This window comes from Argopecten irradians, chromosome 1 (genome assembly GCF_041381155.1).
Source record: "Argopecten irradians isolate NY chromosome 1, Ai_NY, whole genome shotgun sequence".
NCBI classification, from domain to species: domain Eukaryota; kingdom Metazoa; phylum Mollusca; class Bivalvia; order Pectinida; family Pectinidae; genus Argopecten; species Argopecten irradians.
This window is the reverse complement of record NC_091134.1, coordinates 42,220,648-42,234,106: the sequence shown is the minus strand read 5'-3', so window position 1 is coordinate 42,234,106 and position 13,459 is coordinate 42,220,648. Positions and strand designations below refer to the sequence as shown.

General features: G+C 35.6%; 1 protein-coding gene across 5 annotated transcripts in view; it reads left to right on the top strand.

The window, feature by feature from the left end:
- Positions 1 to 13,459, top strand: part of LOC138328513 (diacylglycerol kinase zeta-like) — a 101,911-nt gene that overhangs the window by 47,916 nt on the left and 40,536 nt on the right. For 4 of the 5 annotated variants that reach the window (XM_069275385.1, XM_069275367.1, XM_069275350.1 and 1 more), the window contains one exon: positions 12,870 to 12,978. In XM_069275385.1, coding sequence (XP_069131486.1) covers positions 12,870 to 12,978 — 109 coding nt within the window. Of the gene's footprint in view, positions 1 to 3,441; positions 3,496 to 12,869; positions 12,979 to 13,459 lie in introns of all 5 variants that reach the window. The other variant, XM_069275375.1, reaches the window with a different exon arrangement.

Sequence of the window (13,459 nt, the reverse complement as noted above, 5' to 3'; positions counted from 1 at the left end):
GAGTAGTACTAGGAAATGTATTGATATTAGCCTCAGGAATCCCTCAGGGCAACCACAGATGAGATTATATATAGCATTCGGGTTGTACGTATGTATGTAGGAAAAATGGTCATTTTTTGTCACAACTTTAATGGTTTTATTCTCTATACATGTTTTAACATTTGGGTTTAATAGAATCACACAAGGATCTGTGAAGGAAATAAGGATATCTCAAACTTAACGAAAGATTTTGGCTTATTTGACAGCACAATAAAGGCCTATACTGTGCTGGGCCAGTCCAAGATCTTTCATAAGGATAACCTTGTATATAAGAAATAAATACCAGTACATTCTGAATAACTTCATGTCCGTCCGTCCGTCCGTACGAATGATTTCCGGAGCATAACTCTAAAACCAGTAGAGATATTTCCACGAAACTTCATACACACATTGGTCTTATGGTCTAGTAGTGCCTTTTGCTATTTTTAGGTTTTCATTTTTTGCATTTTTTCTGTAACCATGGAAACATTGCTGAAAATATCATATTTTTGTACCAGGTTCGTTTCCGGAGCATAACTTTAAAACCAGAAGAGATATTTCCACGAAACTTCATAGACACAATGGTCTTATGGTCTAGTAGTGCCTTTTGCTATTTTAAGGTTTTCACTTTTTGTACTTTTTTCTGTAACCATGGAAACATTGCTGAAAATGGCAGATTTTTGTGTAAGAATCGTTTCCGGAGCACAACTCTAAAACCAGCAGAGATATTTCCATGAAACTTCATAGTCACATTGTTCTTATGGTCTAGTAGTGCCTTTTGCTATTTTTAGGTTTTCACTTTTTGTGCTTTTTTCTGTAACCATAGAAACATTGCTGAAAATATCATGGTAAATGGTAAATGTTACTTTGCAAAACTCTACCCATCTTTGTGTATATAGTCTAATATAATTGTCAAGGCTGTATACCTGATTCAACAATTGCAGCCCCGCTCTACTTGAATTATACTCCATCTTTCTTTAGCTCAACTTCCTTTTTCCTGTTTTTTTTTAAACACATAAGTCTCCACAATCAAACTTACTTCAGCTTTGATATCTCCATTGGCGGGGGATCTGAATGACTATGTCCTTGTTAAATCAAAATTTAGGTCACTTTTACTATTAATATAAACAAATTTTTGTCATCGCTTTAGAGACTTCATTTTCCCCCCAATATTCTTCAAACTTCATGATGTTGGTTCAGTTCTGTACGTATATCTAAAACAAATTTGTATTTCATTGGTCATGGGTCAACATTTACTGGTAGGGTTATAATAACAATGATGAGAGGGTTTAAGCCCCCCCTGATGTTTATTGAAGCACAGTAACAAACGATTCCCTCACTAATTAGTAGGAGTATAGTCTTTGGTGCTCCTCAAAGGAAGTATGAATTTTACATTAAGTTGTGATGCCGTCACTTGGTCCAAACGAGCAGCTGGTCTTTGGTATACATATTAGTCTAACTGATGTATAGAGGCAGAAATCATAGTGACACCCAGACAAATTACATCAGTATTTATCATATTTGAAAAATAAGTCTAGCTGTAAATCTAGATATTTCTTAAGAATGGAAAATAGAGAGAACTTAAGAACTATTTGCACATGTTTGCAAATCAGCTACACCTTGTTTAATAAATAGAGGTTCCCAACAAGTGACTGTTGTTTATCATGTTTATCGAACTTGAGTGAGTTAGTTTTCAAATTTTGAAAAGACACGAGCTTAAGCGAGTGTCTTTTTTAGAATTTGAAAATTAACTAACGAGAGTTTAGATAAATATGATAAACAACAGCCACACATTGGGGAACTTATCTATCCCATAACTTTAGCTCTATATGTATACTGTGGTGACAATTTTCTCGTCTTCATTCAGGGAAACTTACCATTATACATTGTATAGTGATACATGTATCTTTCCGTCATAAAATATAATGCCTAAATAGAGAGCCAATATTCTATCGTTCAATACTTTGAATAAGCATTTACCTATTATACAGTAAACACAATGCTAGTTAAAAGAAAATGTGCTATGAAAAGTAGCCTGAAGTTGAGAGCCAATCGAAATCGAGAGATCTTGGAGTTGACCAATCAGAGGCGCCGTAGGTGTTTACAAACTGGAGTGTGTAAACATAAATGATAACCGACTGTTATGGAATTTATCACATGGGTTTTCATTGTAAAACATGCATAGTTATGGGATAAAACATGTTGCAAGACTAGCAAGTTTGAAACAATAATTAACGTTACGCTATTAACACGTCCTAATTATTATGACGTCACTTTTGTTATGCTGGAAATCATTGTGATAAATGGTTTATTGGTTGTTCCACCTTTCATAGATATGATAAAGAAAAACCTGTTTCCCTCATTTTTACAACATTTCTACAGGATTATCATGTAACAAAATCATAAGCTTTCATTGATTTATATGATGGAAAGTGGTTATATAACCAATTTCATGGAAATAGGTAAGTGCCCAGTTGGCTTCCATAAGCCAATGAATTGCCAACTGAAAGCAGCTCATGAACATGGTTATAACTTTTGCCCCGTACAATTATCCATTTATATATTCCGTTTGCACATACTTAAATATTGTTTTTAAATCTAATTAGTATGTTTTATGAAGTATATATATTTATTCATTGGTAAAAAGTTTTGAATGACTGTATATGATGTTTTGTTTTTTGCCTTCCTGCAAGTACACTTAATTAGTTGAAAAATCTCCATGAATTCTGTGGAATCTTTGTGGAAATAATAAATGATGTACAGGAACTAGAAATTAATTTTTTTCTGTTCTTTTGTATGAAAAAAACTTAATACTTACTTTTACGATTGGTATAGACATACTTTAATGTTAACATATATATATGTCTGCTTGTCATCTAATACAAATATCTGGTTAAATATTTGAAGTATTTATTTATATATATTTTTAGTAGATATAACCATTCATAATGATTTATCATTGTATAACACTCATTTAATTTTTTTTGCAGATTAATTAAAAAAAAAAAAAAATGAAGTAATGTTTTAAATTCCATTTTGATGCTATACATTATTGATGGAAAACATTTAAAACATTCCATGTAGAATTTTCATCTGGTAACAAATAATTTCATTTACAAATATTAGAACCATTGCCAATTTTTTCCTGACTTATCATACTGTCCATTTCTGACCTAATATTTCGTCTTTGCATATTACAGAGTTACCTCCCATGCGGGTAGATATCAATTGTTATGTCATTATTTTGTACATTCACATTGTTTTCTCCGAAAAGTATGACATTACGCTCTTAAACACATGATGTCACAATAAATATCTACCAAGGGCAGATAACTCTATTATTATCTAATACAGAATGTCTATGTGTGAATTAAGATCGGTTACGTATTACGGCGAGTAGACGAGAGTGTTTTTACATTTCAGGACTGGAGACATTGTGTTAGGGGGAGACTTATTGTCCTATGATGGACACAGCAAGTATGAATTCCTTATTCAGCTAGCATACTATCTGTCTCTGGAGTTTCTCTGAAACTTTTGTATATATATATAATACAGCTTGTCTTTGTATGTAACTCTGCTTTGTGGTGTACTTCACCGTTTGGTCTGTCGGACTACTCACAAAACTGGACGTAATTTTTAGTTCTGTTCACTCGTGGGTTATACATGTAGACACATTATAATGTTAAGTTTTTATACCCATTTGTATGCTACATTATACAAGGAAACCTTACAATATTGTAGTCCTTTGAGAATGGAAAAAGACATCAAATTATCAAGATTCGAATAAATAACAATGAATGCATGTATTCGGACATGGATTCTGGTCCACATTTCATATTAAGCAGTATTTCATTGTATCTAAGTTCATTTCAAGTGGTTTCCACTGTATATGTAATTGATTATAGTTCTGTTATGTAATAACCATTTTTATATGTACCATATATCCATTATATAAGATATATTGAGGCATCATACTTACATATATACCCCAATATACTTATGTATTTATGTGTTAAACTGGTGGGCTATCACTTATTGATGCAGTGCCGGCAGTATGCCAATGTGTTATATATAATTCACTACAGCGCGATTATGAATTAGACCTTGATAGAAAGAACAGACATTTTCTACAAACAAACACACAAAAACAAACTCCCAAAACGTCTCCTAACTTAACCATCCATAGTATGGCTACGGCAACTGTTTCAAAAACATTATCTAAAATGGGCACTATCGTGCAAAAGTTATCATTGATGGTAGTTTGTATTTGAAGGAGAACCTTTTAGATTATTTAACAGTAATTTCCTAATCATTTTGTTGTTTGGTAAAATTTGGTGTTATTACACTCACAGGAATTCTCTCACTATCACTTGTGATCAGATGGAAAAGGAAAGTCTATATATTATTAAACTTCTGGTCTTGATGTGTATTGTAGGCTAGCTGTTAAGTATATGTATTGTATGTACAAACTTTGTAGTTTTCATAACTAGAGCGACTTAAGATGTAAAATTGTGTACAATGCATCTATTCTGATACATATATGTAAGTATATATTATTATAACTGCCAGAACAGTTGCAATTTAACATTTTAACTTGTTAATTCTCCAGTGCCAAATTATCGAGATCAGCAACATTTTTCTTGGTTACTTTTTCATTTACACTAAAACCTTTGATCAATTATTGAGCATCTTTATACATCTATATAGCTTGCATTACAGCCCTGTTTAGAGACAACAAAATAACAGTAAAACCCCTGTCTTTGTCTGTGTTAGCAGACCTAGAATGTGTTTTAGTGCATTGTGCTCTCGTCATTTTTTGATTGCCCTAAGTCAGTACAGAAAACATGATTATTATGAAAAAGACAATACAGTTTCAAGAATTCCTTAAAACAGTGGTTCTTGAATTTTGTTATTGAAATTTGAATTTCTCAGTCAGAGGGAAATTGTGAAAGTTAGTCACTACCGAGTAAATACAAACAAATAATTATCAGTGAGTAAAAGTTTGCAAAATTAAAACGGCATTGATTTGTCCCTAACCAGAGTTGTGTGATGTAGTATGTAACAGAATGAAGTTTTGTCAAATTTAGTTAATACACTAACTTGCAGACTCTTTAGAACTTTTAAAAGTTTGATTGGTTTTGCTAGATCTGCACACTTACATTAGAAATATTTAGCTGCGGTGCTGCTGATAGAGGTGATGAAAGTTTATGGTTTTTATCTTTGAGATTCTGTTCTTTTTTCTTAAATATTCAAACAGATTTCTGTGAGAGCATTTGGTTACTCTGTGATAATCAGACTGTGACTACTAGCATGATCTTTATGTATCCATGCCATGGAACTGTATCTACTCCATCTTTGCATATTACAGAGTTATCTCCCTTCTGAGTTGGTATAGATTTTTTGAGTGAAAATAACGTCATTTTTCTCTGAAAAATCTGACATTTTACCTATGAGTACCTACCTACAATGACAGATAACTCTGTAATATGCAAATACAGAATACAACTGTACATATACAATATCCAATATACGGTATCACTACATGTTTATATTTATATTCTAATTCAATTATCATCAGATAGCTCTCTTTGGCCTTGATCCATCTCTTAGTCTTAAATAGTCTTGTCACTGTTTTATGTTGCATGGATCCATTTATATTTATTTTTTATTCTAAATAATTAGTATTTTATTTAAGTATTCCAAGTGAAATCAGTAATTTCATATTTGAATTTATCATGGTTATATGCTTTTTAAGGAACAACCATGTCATGCTCTTTTGGGAACGTTCAGTCAGAGCTACCATGTCATGCTATTTTGGGACCATACAGTCAGAGCTACCATGTCATGCTCTTTTGGGAACATTCAGTCAGAGCTACCATGTCATGCTCTTTTTGGACCATACTGTCAGAGCTACCATGTCATGCTATTTTGGGACCATACAGTCAGAGCTACCATGTCATGCTCTTTTGGGAACATTCAGTCAGAGGGACCATACAGTCAGAGCTACCATGTCATGCTATTTTGGGACCATACAGTCAGAGCTACCATGTCATGCTCTTTTGGGAACATTCAGTCAGAGCTACCATGTCATGCTCTTTTTGGACCATACTGTCAGAGCTACCATGTCTTGCTCTTTTGGGAACATACAATTAGAGCTACCATGTCATGCTCTTTTGGGAACACACAGTCAGAGCTACCATGTCATGCTCTTTTGGGAACACACAGTCAGAGCTACCATGTCATGCTCATTTGGGAACATACAGTCAGATCTATCATGTCATCTCTTTTGGGAATATACAGTCAGAGCTACCATGTCATGCTCTTTTTGGAACATACAGTCAGGGTTACCATATAATTCTCTTTTGGGAACAAACAGTCAGAGCTACCATGTCATGCTCTTTTTGGAACATACAGTCAGGGTTACCATATAATTCTCTTTTGGGAACATACAGTCAGAGCTTCCATGTCTTGCTCTTTTGGGAACATACAGTCAGAGCTACCATGTCATGCTCTTTTGGGAACATACAGTCAGAGCTACCATGTCATGCTCTTTTGGGAACATACAGTCAGAGCTACCATGTCATGCTCTTTTGGGAACATACAGTCAGAGCTACCATGTCATGCTCTTTTGGGACCATACAGTCAGAGCTACCATGTCATGCTCTTTTTGGAACATACAGTCAGGGTTACCATATAATTCTCTTTTGGGAACATACAGTCAGAGTTACCATATAATTCTCTTTTGGGAACATACAGTCAGAGCTACCATGTTGGTGCTCTTTTGGGAACATACGGTTAGAGCTACCATGTCATGCTCTTTTGGGAACATACAGTCAGATCTATCATGTCATCTCTTTTGGGAATATACAGTCAGAGCTACCATGTCATGCTCTTTTGGGACCATACAGTCAGAGCTACCATGTCATGCTCTTTTTGGAACATACAGTCAGGGTTACCATATAATTCTCTTTTGGGAACATACAGTCAGAGCTTCCATCATGTTGGTGCTCTTTTAAGAACACATAGTCAGAGCTACCATGTCATGCTCTTTTGGGACCATACAGTCAGAGCTACCATGTCATGCTCTTTTGGGAACACACAGTCAGAGCTACCATGTCATGCTCTTTTGGGAACATACAGTCAGAGCTACCATGTAATTCTCTTTTGGGAACACATAGTCAGAGCTACCATCCATGTCATGCTCTTTTGAGAACACACAGTCAGAGCTACCATGTCATGCTCTTTTGGGAACACATAGTCAGAGCTACCATGTCATGCTCTTTTGGGACCATACAGTCAGAGCTACCATGTCATGCTCTTTTTGGAACATACAGTCAGGGTTACCATATAATTCTCTTTTGGGAACATACAGTCAGAGTTACCATATAATTCTCTTTTGGGAACATACAGTCAGAGCTACCATGTTGGTGCTCTTTTGGGAACATACGGTTAGAGCTACCATGTTACGCTCTTTTGGGAACATACAGTCAGATCTATCATGTCATGCTCTTTTGGGAATATACAGTCAGAGCTACCATGTCATGCTCTTTTGGGACCATACAGTCAGAGCTACCATGTCATGCTCTTTTTGGAACATACAGTCAGGGTTACCATATAATTCTCTTTTGGGAAAATACAGTCAGAGCTACCATCATGTTGGTGCTCTTTTAGGAACACATAGTCAGAGCTACCATGTCATGCTCTTTTGGGACCATACAGTCAGAGCTACCATGTCATGCTCTTTTGGGAACATACAGTCAGAGCTACCATGTCATGCTCTTTTGGGAACATACAGTCAGAGCTACCATGTCATGCTCTTTTGGGAACATACAGTCAAAACAAAGTCAGAGCTACCATGTCATGCTCTTTTGGGAACACACAGTCAGAGCTACCATGTCATGCTCTTTTGGGAACACACAGTCAGAGCTACCATGTCATGCTCTTTTGGGAACACACAGTCAGAGCTACCATGTCATGCTCTTTTGGGAACACACAGTCAGAGCTACCATGTCATGCTCTTTTGGGACCATACTGTCAGAGCTACCATGTCATGCTCTTTTGGGACCATACAGTCAGAGCTACCATGTCATGCTCTTTTGGGACCATACAGTCAGAGCTACCGTGTGATTCTCTTTTGGGAAAATACAGTCAGAGCTACCATGTCATGCTCTTTTAGGAACACATAGTCAGAGCTACCATTTTAATGTCCTATCCAACGAGTGAAAATTAAATATTGTTCAAGGATTTAAATGCTAGTACTATAAATTATTCTTTAGTTGTGATTTTTCATTAAGATTAATTTGCTGAGAAGTCTTTTATGTTGTTATCGGTTGGATGACTAATTATTGAATCAAAATGTCTGATAGATGGCCGTCTAGGATTTGGACAGATGATTACTGTTATTTGTCAATCAGTCCATTCTTACCAGTGTTATTTAAGAATCAACAGATCTGTTCTAAGAGATGAATTATTTGTTTCCTAGTTTTGAGTGTCCAAGTTCTGAGTGTGAGGCAGGATACAGAGCTAAAAATGTTATTGATATGTACAAATTGTACAGTGACAGGATTGACTGATGGCTACACCAGCGAGGGGCCGTCTGCTGCTGATGGCTTTTTTGTGACAGTTGTGCTATGATTGACATGACCTCTGAGGCACATGTTTAACTGACCAAAGAAAGATTGACCATTAGGTTGATTGTTGAATGGCTCCTCTGACCAATTGGTTCTAACAGATATGTTAGTATGTTAGTGTAGTGTCCATCATTACCAGGCTTTATCATGGATCTGTCTTCTTTAAAGGGACATGAACCTAAATAAAACATGTAAATTTGAGTAAAATACATATTTAAGACGTGTCAGATACCTTACTAAGCAATATATATCAGTTATTGATCAAATGTGTCAAATAAAATAATTATAATGGAAATTCCATCTTTCTGTATTTTGAACCGACCCGGTCGAATTTTGCAATGATAGTATAGTGGTGTTGAACTTTAGTGACCTCCCACAATGCACTGCACAAATGTAAACAAAATGTTGGGTCAAAAACGTGGGTGAAGCGACACAAATGAATTCTGATAGAAAACAGTGTACGTCAAGAGTCAGTTACGTGCGCGATTTGGAAAGTAGGTAAATATAAATGGATCGCTGAAATGCAAAAGACGGGGCTACTCCCCACTTTATACTTGCGTGATGTACATATGTGCAATAAGTCAGGAACCTCACTTCGCGGTGCCATGTCGAATGAAAAGTCTCGTTTGACTTTTGACTAATCATTCTTATGCTAAATACAAATTGTTTTATAACAAGTATAGCTTAAACTTTATTTGTCGACCATCGTAAATTAGAAAATAATCTTAAAATGTGGAAAACAAATATTCCTTGTCATGTCAGCAAGTTTGTTGTTTATTATAACCTCGCTTTCGGCCAGCTTTCGTTTTGTGTTCCAAAAATAGAATATGACGGTCTATTTTTATCATTTTTGAGATAGGTATTCCCCACGTTTTCCTTTCGTTTTAGATAACCAATCATTGTATTAAAATATTCAATGAACATCTGAAAACCATATCTAAGCATACAGAACAACTTATTTAAGGTTCATGTCCCTTTAAGTTCACAATAAAATCTAGATATGTAGAATAAGAGCATTAAATGAAATAAACAAGTAATGGGGTGTATAGGTTCATTGATTTTCTTTGAATAACAGAATTTAAGGCAGAATTGTCACCCTCGGTAACTGGTATATTATTGCTCCACTAGAAAAAAAATACACTGTACTATTGCCTCCCAGTAGAGGAATTGTCAAAATATTTTGTACTAGTATCAGTCGCATGGAGAAAAGGTAAGGTTTTGCTACCGATGTTGTCCAAGTAGAGGAAAGGTCCCTATGGAATAATATTATTTTTTATTACCTTAATTGGGGGGGGGGGAGGGGGACAATAAAATCACAATCCTCTGTTGTCGAGTTGTATACAATTATTGTATAGAATAATTATTTTCACCAACATGCAAAGAAAAAGAAGGAAATACAAAATGTAGTAGCCTCAACGGAAGCATTTTCATGGACCGGTCGACTGCACATCAATATTTATGAAGCCATTCATAGTACACCTCAGTGTTACGCTGCATGAATCCATGACGTCACGTAATTGTTTTGTCGGAACTTCTGGTTCAAAAGGCTAGCAAATGCAATCTGTCATACCCTAGGGGTTGACAGAGAAATCTCATACTGCTAAAACATGTGACAACTCAGTAAATGGTTGGGGAGACTAGTGTCACCAGTCACTAGAAGGGTACCGATGTCACCCCAGTAGAGATTTTGTCACATTTGGTACCAGTGCCCGACCCAGCAGCTGACGCACAAGGTACCAGCCTAGCTTGTCCTAGTAGAGGAAATGTCACATTGAATGTAGTTTTATTTGCTTAATTCAGAATGCTCTGAGATTAGGAGGGAATTGGCTGTAGTGTCAATATGGATATTGAACATGGTGACAAGAATGACAGAGAATTAATTAACGGAATTTCGTTTCTCTATTGGATTATTTGGAAATTTCCTTCCGGAGCAATCTTAGGAAGATTGACCAAAGTCAATTTAGGATCCAAATGGGTTTTACTTTTGTGCAATGAAGAAGGAGTGAGTGTGTGTGCTAGAGACAGATTACTTGGGTACATAAACAGGGCTTTTAGGCAGGCTGCATGTAAACTAGTGTCAACAGGTTCAACACAATATACGCTTAGTAGCCTAAATGTCAGCTACTTCTCATCGACCAAGCTGCACCATCGTCAATAAGGAAAAATGTCATCTTAATTTGGTTTTCAGAAATAATAAATGGTATCTAAAAAAGCTTTTAGACTCCCCACACTAATGAAACGGAGATGCATGACGATTGTCTTCTGTCCAAAGGTTAGAATCTCCTATACTCTCCTATATATTGGGATATATGTGTAGAGTTTTATACTAGAATTCCTGTCTACACTTGTATTTGTCCTTGAGCAAAAGGTTTCTAATGTTACATTCATATGAGATGTGCTGGTCGTGCTAGTCATCTCTCTGATATCATAAATAATTTTCCAGTCTATCTATGAAAATTCTGAGAATGAGACAGGATATAACTAACAATCTAATTATCACTGAGTGTAAAAGGTGGTAGGATGCCATAAGAGAGATGGCCTGTGATATACCAATACTTCAGTTTTTATCAACTTAGAGGCCATTGCAGGTGGCTGAGAGAAGTTTTTTGTCTGTCTACCTAATTTCCAATACCTTTATACTGCATGTACAAAATGACCACAAGGGGAGTGCAAGTGTTCAAATCTTGACATTGATTTCTCAAGTGTAATAATACCACTCATTCATAACAGATCTGGTCATGATTAGACTTTTAAGGCATTCACCCCTGAAGACACATTTAGATTCTTCTAGTCCAAAGCTGGATTAGTCCATTTTAGAATTGTAGGGGTGAATGAGTTAGCATTTGACAGATTTCAAATATAACAAATATTGACTGGATGTTGGTGATTTTTTCTCAGGAATTTCATATCTATCGGTCAACAATACAATGTAATAAAAAAATGAAAGTAAAAAAAAATTATCAAGGGCAATAAAGTATTAAAATGTCTTGTAAATAATACTTGGTTTTAAATTTCCAGTCAGATAGCATTTTGCATGAATAAAATGTATTTAAATTATATATGTTATGAAATGGAGAGTATATGAGAATACACAGGTGTATTGTGAGTCTATGGTGGGTCATTGATACTTGGGACCTACATAAAATTTATATGTGGTAATGAGATAAATCGATAGATGAGTGATTTGCTGTGGCCGAGAGGTGTATTAGAGCCTGTCATCCCATGATCTATATCCAGTAACATATTATAGATATTATGTATAATTGGCCATAAAGTATATAGCCTAGTGCTATCATAGCTAATGAGATGGGGGCCCATACGGTATTATTACACTATAGAAAATGACCTCCGTGCCACCAGCCAGACACAGTTTCCAATATTCTATCTAAGTGCTGTTTAATGGTTTTTCGACATAGCCAAATGGAAAGATATAGTATCACTCCTGTTGGTGTTAAAACTTATTCTCCATAGACTTTCTCTGTGAACCATTCTTCATCTTTTTTTTTCTTTTTCTTTTTGTGATGCATATGGGGTTTAAATATATTGATCTCTTAGTTTTTGTCTTATAAATCGGTTACTCCAGTAGATGACAGTAGTCATATAGATGGAATACAGGTTAAAGAAATTGTTCAATATGTAAGTGTAAGCTTCATGTAGCTTCATAATACTATGAATGTGCTTAACATAGCACACTTAATTGCTTAATCTATTAGCACCATTGTTACATTGTGTTTGAAATATAGCAACGAATCTGGCTCACTGAGTGCAGAAACCTTCAACACAATCGTGGCTTTCTACATGACGTAATTCGCAAAAATATATCGCTACCGCTTCAAATTGTCCAATTACAGTACATTGCTAGAAGCCGAACATAAAAACTATGCTGATGATCCTCTGACATTTGGACATCTACTATTTCATACCTCAACATAAAGCTGCCATAAGCCAAACTATGACTTATTGGAAGCCGCCTGTATATCTGTCTGAGGTTAATAAACATGTGTACTGGCATCAATATTTCATATACAACTACAATATACATTGTAAGAATGGTAAGAAATAGAGCGTTTCTTCCCATAGGCCACGCCATTTTAATTGTTAATGAAAGTTTGCCTCCCTAAAGGGCAAAGCACTTGATGATAAAAATGATTTTCGTGTGAATATTCACAGGTATGCTTTGTTTGCTAAGCTAATTATTGTCTTTATCTTTCTATCTTCTAGGAAAGCTATTTCCAAAAATGCATTGAACCATGCAGCCAATTATTTACATCCCACCCATGCCGAGCATGGATACCGTCGCCGAGAGCTACGCGACACCGTGGACTGGCAGGTAAAGAGCTTGTATGTTACAACATTTATATAAACCTTTGGATCATGGACCTAGTGACTGCTTAGGGGCTCGTTATAATAGAGAAGTGATGGGAAAAGGACCAGGCTAACATAAAATGGAAGATTGATTGGTTAGAAGTGTCAAAAAGCCAATTGTGCGATTGAAAAAAATATTTCAAATTTTTAAAGGTAATAATATATCTCCTTATAAAAGTAGTTCATAGTTTTTTTTGTGGCATTTGTTGCATATAGATTTGACACTATAGAAAATACAGTTGGAGCTGTGCTTACACAAGCAGTTTCAACAACAGAGAAACACCCTGGGTATTCAAATTTAATTGTCACCCAGTACTGACTTGCTAAGTGTCTTTTGACAAGACCAGTGAGGACACATGAAGGGCAGAAATAAAAGCCTTGCATCTCCCTTGTTTATGACCCTAAATATCTCTGTGCCACTCTAAAAATGTGCCAAATCTTCTGTC